Source organism: Rhinopithecus bieti, unplaced genomic scaffold (assembly GCF_001698545.2).
Source record: "Rhinopithecus bieti isolate Rb0 unplaced genomic scaffold, ASM169854v2 scaffold_2723, whole genome shotgun sequence".
NCBI lineage: Eukaryota > Metazoa > Chordata > Mammalia > Primates > Cercopithecidae > Rhinopithecus > Rhinopithecus bieti.
Window position 1 is genome coordinate 272,500 of NW_016804119.1, and position 9,121 is coordinate 281,620.

At 41.7% G+C, this 9,121-nt stretch overlaps 1 protein-coding gene across 1 annotated transcript in view; it reads left to right on the forward strand.

Annotated features, from left to right (window-relative positions):
* The first annotated feature begins 266 nt into the window (after positions 1 to 266).
* The window catches only part of SMURF1 (SMAD specific E3 ubiquitin protein ligase 1), a 123,873-nt gene continuing 115,018 nt past the window's right edge, over positions 267 to 9,121 (forward strand). The window contains exon 1 of the mRNA XM_017864228.1: positions 267 to 1,418. Within this exon, the coding sequence (XP_017719717.1) occupies positions 1,340 to 1,418 (79 nt within the window). The 5' untranslated portion in view covers positions 267 to 1,339. The remainder of the gene's footprint in view (positions 1,419 to 9,121) is intronic.

Genomic DNA, 9,121 nt, shown 5'->3' on the forward strand with positions numbered 1-9,121 from the left:
GCACCTGCCCCCTTGCGTCTCCGTCCTGGCCCCGCCCCTCTCATTTCCATTCATGGCCCCGCCCCTTGCATCTCCTTCCAGGCCCTGTCCCCTCACCTCTCCCCGGCTCGGCCCCTTGCCTCTCGCTTCCCTTCCTCTCCCTAACACCTGACCCCTCGCTTCTCCCTCTAGGTCCCGCCCCCTGGTGGTCCTCTCATTTTCCCACCTTTACCCCGCCCCCCTCCCCGGCACCTGACCCCTCACATCTCCCTGGCCCCGCCCCCTCGCTCCTGTCTGCCCCGCCTCCTTACTTCTCTCTGGCCCCGCCCCCTCGCTTCTCCCTGGGTCCGGCTCCCTTGCTTCTCTCTGGTTCCGCCCCCTCACTTCTTTCCTAGCCTGGGCCTTCACTTCTTCCTGGTCCCGCCTCCTCACTTCTTTCCTAGCCTCGGCCCTCACTTCTTCCTGGTCCCACCCCCTCGCTTCTTCATTCCTGGCCCCGTCCCCTTGCTTCTCTCCTTTTTTTCTCTCCTCCGCCGTTTTTACCCCCTCCATCCTTCTCCTCGCTTCCCAACCTCTCCGCCCACCTGCCCCCTGGCTTTTCCCTCCTGGCCTCGCCTCTGTTCCCCTGGTCCCATCCCTCACTTCTCACCACTTTCCCATCCTCTCTCTTGCTTTCCTGTTTCCCCTCCCACCTGCTCCCTCCCTTCATCCTCCTGGTCCTTCCCACCTGCTTCTCCCCTACTTCCGTCCTCTCTTTTGCTGTCTCCCCTTCCACTTGCCCCTTGCTTCTACCATCCTGCCCCCACCCACCCGCTTCTCACCCCTCAATCCTTTTCGTTTCTCCCTCACCCCTACACGTCCTTATTTCCTTCTTCCAATAGCCCCGCCCCTCACTTTCACGCCCCGCCCTCATTCCTACCTAGCCCCGCCCCCTCGCTGCTGTCTGGCTGGGCCTCCACCCTTTCTTTCCTTCAGCCTGAAATTCCTCAATCCTATCTTGTAGCTGCTCCCAGTCCTGCTCTCCTCACTTCCCCCTGGTCCAGCCCTCGTCAGTCTCAGTCTGGGCCACTTCCTGTCTCTTAGGCCAGACCGCTAGCTACTTTTGACTCGGCTTCTTCAATTTTTACCTTTTCTGCATTTTTTCACCATCACCCTCACACTCAGCAACCCTGAGCGCCCGTGAGACGCTGATCCCCACTCCCACACTCACTGGAGGCTTTGGAAGCTGCCCACACGCAAGCTCCTTGATTCATTTCGTCTTCAGTGAAAAGCCCGTGTTTCCTGGGTGGCTCTGTAGTGCCACCTTCAAGGGTGAGCGCAACGCTCTGCCGTGGGCCTGCGACTTGGTGGAGTGGATGTGATGCCAACCTGTCTCCCCAGCGGGCTCCAGAGGTTCTGGACCAGGCTGCATCCTCGTCTTCCCTTTCTCACTCTCCTTGGTACTACTTTCTTCCCAGTTTCAATTCATCCCTAAAGCAGGATGGCCGTGTTGCAAATGTGTCTCTGCTCCGGGACTTCCCAAACTCGAATATTTCCAGCTCTGGAAAGAAACTAAAAAGTTCATTCTAATCCCCGTCAGGGATTTTCCCCTGGATTTTTCTGTTCAGTGGCTCAGTCGGGTGAGAACTCCAAAGTCCTGGTCTGGGCAGGTCCTTTCAAAGAGAGAATGAGCGTTTTGAACACTTTATGGCAGATGCGCAGCCATAAAGTCATCGGTAAAATCCATGCAAACAATGGGTAATTTTTTTAAAACTAAAATTTACTTTGAGAGCCCATAGTTGTTGCATGGCCCAACTTTTGTCTTAAGAGAAGGTTTTGTTTTTTGTATAAAGATATGAGATAATGATTTGGACCCAGACCCAGACCCTGGTTTTGTAATGGAGGAGGTAGTTTCCTCTGGGATCTTTGCTTCTGGGGAAATAGATTTCTTCAAGCCAGGGCTGATAGGAAACACTTCTCACTTTGTAGATACAATGTAGATACACTTTTATTTATGTGGTAACATAAAAGTAACATTTTTGAGATTGTAATACTTGGAAAGCTTTTAACTTGGTTCTGATTTACAACTCTAATTGACATCATATTGGTTTCAGTTGTTAAAAGCGAAAGCAACTGATTTTGTGTTTTGTTAGAAATAAGATGAGTGTTTTAGAAGGAATAGGTTTTAATTGAAATGTTTATGTCCGGTATATATATATATATATTAATTAATCCTAGTTGCCAAGCCTGGGCCTTGAAAAGGGAGGACTTGGTTTGTCCTCCTCCCAAATTATTTTTGGATTCAGGAATTTAGATTATCGATGCAAGAAGGCTTTAAGGAATTTTTGGATGACATTTGATAGGGAAGGGTCAGGTGATGAGTGTTCTTTCTGAAACACCTTTTCCCTTTCCCTTTCCCTTTCAGTAGATGTTATGAATGGTTTGAGAGGATCTGTGAGTGCGATCATCCTTACAATACGATTGCGGTTTAGCGGTGATGGTGTCCATATGTGGACCCTTAGTTTACCTCGGAAGGTTTGAACTAGAAAGTTTGTTGACAGCGGAATAGGTTTTGGCCTCATCTTTTTGATTAAGGGAAGTTTGAACTCTCACTTCTGGGATGTTGAGTAACAATCTTTCAGAAGTTGAATACTTTTGTTACAGGTTGCAGAGTTTATTTCCATGTTTGTTATTTGAAAAAAAAAAAAAGAACTTTAAAAAAATGAGGGATATTTCAACCAGTCAATGAACATACACAGAGCGAAATTCAGTGCAAAGAGAGTGAAGATGGCTGGGTGCGGTGGCTCACGCCTGAAATCCCAGCCCTTTGGGAGGCTGAGGCGGATCACAAGGTCAAGAGATTGAGACCATCCTGGCTAACACGGATGAAACCTCGTCTCTACTAGAAAGACAAAAAATTAGCTGGGCATGGTGGCACGCGCCTGTAGTCCCAACTCTTTGGAAGGCTGGGGCAGGAGAATAGCTTGAACCCGGGAGGTGGAGCTTGCAGTGAACCGAGATTGTGCCACTGCACTCTAGCCTGGGCGACAGAGCGAGATTCTGTCTCAAAAAGAAAGAAAGAAAGAAAAAAAAAAAGCCGAAGAGACTACATTTAGAACTTTGGGGTCCACGATTCTATTTGGGGGTGAATAGGGCATTAGATTTAGAGTTAGGAGACCTGGATTCTAGACAGATCTCTCATTAACTACGTGTTACGGAACAAGTTATTTAACCTTTTTGGGTCTCAGTTTCTTTATATATCAAATGAAATTTCAGCTCTGTTATAATACTCCTTGATCCTCCTTCTCACGGGACATATCAATTTGGCTACCTACTTATTTCAAATCACCCTTGGGCACTTAGGCTTACTAGTGTTCTTAATCCTGATATTCAGAAAATTGTGTTGGAATGTAGCACATGTGTTTGATTTATGCCAAGCATTAATTTTGTGTATTGATTACATTTATGACTTTATTTCTTCATGTGAGATTGTTTTTGAAAACTGTTGGATAATATGTTGAACTGCTTTGGCAACCTGGTCTAAACAGAAGAATATTTGAGCCTTTATATTTAAAATAATATCATTTTAATGAATGTTTTTGTGGTATTTTAGTAGGAAAATAGTTTTTAAATTGTTTCAGTAGGTTTGGGGGCATAATATATCCAGAATCAAGTGATCTTTGTTAAAGAGCATTATCTTGTAGTCATTGGAGTTCACTGGCAAATCAAACACTTTAGAAACATTTTGATTGAAGAATCAAGCAGGTTTTGCAAAGACTTTGTTCTTATGTGGTACACAAATGAATCCCAGACACATTGTTTAGGCCACTTTAGGTAAAAGAATGGAATTCAGGGTTCTCCAATGCTCTTCAAGAAAATTAAATTTTATTGTAATGTCAACCAATTAGTTGAAATACCAAGTGCCTAAACTTTGTTTGCTTTTATGCATTGAAATACTCTCAGATGTCTTGGTGTTTTTATATCTTTTGGAGCATGACTACATATTGTGAAGTAAGAAAAACTCTAATTCCAAATAGAGAGGGATAAAGAGGCTTTCCTTCATAGCATGTGGAAATATGAGGTTGTTTTTTAAATGGTAGCACATGAGATACAAGGGTGACTTGTGTTTTGGCATTCAGATTGTGCAACTTTGAGTGAAACAGTTGTAGTAATAGCTGTTGATGACGTTGATTCATCAATTATAGGTGTCTCGATTGATTCCAAATAGTTAAGTTTCTCAAGAAAGATTAAGAAAATTGTTAAGACTGTTGACTTTGTCAATTTGTACCAGCTAAGAACCTCACTTATGTAAGGCAGGCCAAACTTTTGTTTCAAAAACCATATAACACAGTTGTTGTGATAAGATGGAATAAGTGGTCAGATTTTAGCTCCCTTTGCATTTACATTTTCCTTAGGGTTTGCCTCAAGTTTAGGAAGACACAGTTAAGGCAGTTCTTTGAGCTGAACTATTGGAAGGTGTAGGATGGGTTAGAACAAATGCTGTTGCAAAACTTGAATTGCAATTATACTTTAAGAAGAATCACATTCTGCCAAATAGAGGTTTTTATCATTGATTTTGTGATTTGATCACATTCGCGTTGCCTTTTAAAACAACTTTCTTTTTTCAAATACATTTTTTTTCCTTTTAATCTTCTTGGCCCACCCAGCTGACTTTAGACATGAAATTTTTCATATGCTTTATTTCTATCTCCATTTTTACAGTAGTTGTGATTTATCAAACTTTTTTACTTCAAGCCCATCTGTCAGAGTTTAAACCCTCTAGTCTTAGTTTAAACGACATACAAAAGTCATTTCTGAATGTTGGATTTTTCTTTCTCTTTCACAAATTTTCATTTTCTTGGTTCAGTCACAATGTCAGGTTCTAGTGTGGAACATTGGGTGAAAGAAAGGAGGTTTTGGAGGCTGTGTTATTTATGAAATATTTCCTCATGGATTAAGAAAGAAAAAAGACAAAAAGACAAATAATGTTTCGATATCACCTCAGTGATCCGGTTAACTAGGCTCGCTGTTTTGTACAACATTGTGGGCACTGGTTAACAGTTAAAATAGCTGAATTGTGCATTTTATTGAGTGGTTCAAAAAAGCCTCAAATGGATGAAAGAACTTGGTATCTTCGCCATGTTCTGATTTGCTGGGTAAGAAAGCTAACTTATAGGATGCTTATTTGGATCAGTTTTTTATAATTTCAAAACCATTTTAGAGACTACTTTTTTTTAAAACAAATAAGGAGTATAGAATTTTTTTTTTTTTTTGTCACTGAACAAGTTAAATTACTGGTTTGTTATTTTGTGAGTGAGTTTGTAAGTGAGAGCCTCCAACCTAAATTAGCTTCTTGTCCAGGGAACTCATTCTGACTGACTAAAGTCCCTAAGGCCTTTCTAGTTAAAGGAAAACCATGGAGCTGTGTTTAAAAAACAAAAGCACATAGTCATGTGGCTTGGGCATATCTTCTTTTTAAAATGTCAGTATTACTGTTTTGTCTGCAGATGCAATTTAATTCATTTAGATATTTAAACCAAGTGGAATGTTGTTTCCACATTTCTGGACTAATAGGGGGAAAAATCCTTATATTCTTTTAAAACAAGGCTTAAATAATGTACAATGAGCCCGTCTGGTGACGCGCCCCACTCTGTAATTCCAGCTGTGTTCACCTCCACTGCAGCTGAAAGGAATTCTAATTGGCTGAGGAATGTCGGCAACATCGTTTATCACTGAACAGGAACCTATCCTCCTGGCTGCTGGGTGATGCATTTCAGATGTTTTAAGCTCCTGAGCCCAACTTGGGGCTTGCTTTCAGGCGTCTGTAAGAGCATGTCATGAAGCTGCAGATTGTAGACGGCAGCCTGTGTTCTTCTTTGTACGTTGGGCATCCGCTGAGTTTTCTAAATAAAGGGCATGATGGTTTCTTATGGCTCCAACACTGGATTGGGGATCAGAAGGTCTGAATTTGATTTCTAATTCACACAAGTACCACAGTGAAGAAAGGGGAGGGGGTGCATAGAACTATAATCTTTTCATGATTCAGTTTTCCTATCTTTAATGCCAGAGATCTGTCTTTTTAGATTACAAAGGGACCTGCTAGAGATGGATTAAATATTTTATGAATTATTTATAGAGTATCACAATGTAAATACGGTCATAGATTCCTGTTCTTATTCCTAAATAACCAGGTAAATAATAAAGCTAATAATATACTTTTACATTGAAGAAAATCTATAGAACTGATTAATAAACATGGAAAAATAATACAATGAATTGATAAATTCTCTATGTATTCAGAAAGTTCCTTAGATAAATAGTATTAGAAGCCAAAACCAGCATTATCTTTATTTTTATTTTATTTTATGTTTTTCCCAGGCCAGGTAATGTGCCATGGGACAGCCTCATGTTTATTTTTTGTTTTGTTTGGAGACGGGGTCTCGCTCTGTTACTCAGGCTGGGGTGCAGTGGCACGATCATGACTTACTGCAGCCTCTACTTTCTGGGTTCCAGTGATCATCCCACCTCAGCCTCCCGAGTAGCTGAGACTACAGGCATGTGCTACCATGGCCGGCTAATCATCGTAGCTTTGGTAGAGAAGGGGTTTCGCCATGTTGCCTGGCTGGTCTTGAATTCGTGAGCTTGAGCAGTCTACCTGCCTCAGCCTCCCAAAGTGCTATAATTACAGGCATGAGCCACTGCACCTAGCCTGCATCATCTTTAAATGATGAAATTGTGGAAGCATTCCCATTAAAATCAGGAACAATGCAGGGATGTACACTGTCAAAATAGTTACTATTAATAACTAGAGAAAGACATCAGAAAGTGGGAAACAAAATTGCTGTTATTTACAGATGTTATGATATATCTTTAAAAGCCCAAAAGATCAGCTGAAAAACAATTATAAACAATAAAAAAACTTTAGCCGGATGGAAAATTTCTCCATGGCAAAAATAGGATAAAATCAACATGCAAAGACAAACTAGGAAAAACAATCTCTGATGGATATGAAAATGAAAGTGTGGTTTTCCTAACATATAAAGAGCCTTCAAAATCAATTAGAGAAATGCCAGTACCTAATAGGCAAAGGATATGGGCAATTCACAGAAAAGAAAATAGAAATGGATTTGAAACATGTGAAAAGACAACCCTATTTCTCTCTTCTTCTTTCCTTTCCTTTTCTTTTTTAGAGATGGGGTCTTGCTGTGTTGCCCAGGCTAGACTAGAGGACACTGGCGTGATCATAGTTCACTGCAGCCTGGAACTCCTGGGCTCAAGCAAACATCCGTGTCCTGGGTAGCTGGGACTACAAGTATATGCCACTGTGCCCTGTTCTCTCTAATGCCCATTTTCTTTCTTTAAGAAATTATTTTTCATTGATAATCAGCCCTATTCGTACTAAACAAACTACAAATTAAAAGTAAGAATGAAACAATTTTTCATCTAGAAGAATGGCAGACCAAACAGTTTGAAAATTTTCTGTGATGAGACAAGGGTGTGGAAAAACAGGTCTTTTACCCTGGTGGTTGAGAATATAAATGGATAGAGTAGGTACAGTTCAGTTTGGTACTGTCTATCAGATCATGCATGTTTATGCTCTTTGATCTAGCAAGTCTACATGTCGGACTTTTATGGGTGTATTCACACATTTATGTAAAGTCTGGTATGCAAAATCATTGCAGCATTGATTGAAATTACAAAAGACTGAAATCAACGTGAGTGTATATCAGCAGGGACCAGTTAAGTAAATTGTTGTGTATCCCCAATGATGCGTAGCTGTTTAAAATAGTAAGATAGCGTTTTATATTCTGATATGGAACATTCTCCAAGATACATTATTGAGTGGGGGGAAAACGCTGATTCAAAACAAATAGTGTTTGTACTATTTGGATAATAAAACAAGAAATAAAATAGAGGGGAAATTTATAGATAGCTCTGTATAGAATATGACTGGAAGATGTTGACTGTTGATTTCCTCTGAAGAGATTCTCCTGTTCTCCTCTTCAGACGACAGAGAGAGAGAGGAGAGAGGGAGAGAGGAGAGAAAAGAGAGAAGAAAGGGCAACTTTTCCTTATATGCCTTTTGTAATATTTAATCTCCTCCCTTCTCTCCCCCCCTTGAGCGTATATTGCTTTTCAACAATTAAAAAGATTAAAAAGCTCTTAAATAGATAAGAATTTCTTAGTGCAACTAGTAAGTACACTAACTGCCAGTAGGAATTGTTTTGAAATGTAGACATTGTGAAAAATCAAAATGATTGTGCCGAATGTATTTTAAAAGGCTAAAATATTTTTTTTTTTTTTTTGAGGCGGAGTCTTGCTCTGTCACCCAGGCTGGAGTGCAGTGGCCGGATCTCAGCTCACTGCAAGCTCCCCATCCCGGGTTCCCGCCATTCTCCTGCCTCAGCCTCCCAAGTAGCTGGGACTACAGGCGCCCGCCACCTCGCCCGGCTAGTTTTTTGTATTTTAGTAGAGACGGGGTTTCACTGTGTTCTCCAGGATGGTCTCGATCTCCTGACCTTGTGATCCGCCCGTCTCGGCCTCCCAAAGTGCTGGGATTACAGGCTTGAGCCACCGCGCCCGGCCCAAGGCTAAAATATTATAGCATTTCAAAGTATATACTCATGTTTATAAGGACTTCCTCGCTAGGAAGACTCCTGGGTTCTACAGAATAAAATTCTTGGCTACTTGTATTATAGGTCTGAACAGACTTATTTTCCCAGAGAGTATGTTTATTATATGATAGCGAGATGCCCAACCCCCCCAAAAAAGCTTGTTCTATCATATTAAAATAAGGCAAAATGATTACTTTCAGATTAAGAAATTTGGAGTCCTTAGATCTTGTTTATATAGTGAGTTCTTTAAAAAACTGAGGTTTGGTTCTGAATAATAGTGGTTTACATAATTTATTTAGAATGTCATTTACGGGCCGGGCGCAGTGGCTCAAGCCTGTAATCCCAGCACTTTGGGAGGCCGAGACGGGCGGATCACGAGGTCAGGAGATCAAGACCATCCTGGCTAACATGGTGAAACCCCGTCTCTACTAAAAATACAAAAAACTAGCCGGGCGACCTGGCGGGCGCCTGTAGTCCCAGCTACTCGGGAGGCTGAGGCAGGAGAATGGCGTGAACCCGGGAGGCGGAGCTTGCAGTGAGCTGAGATC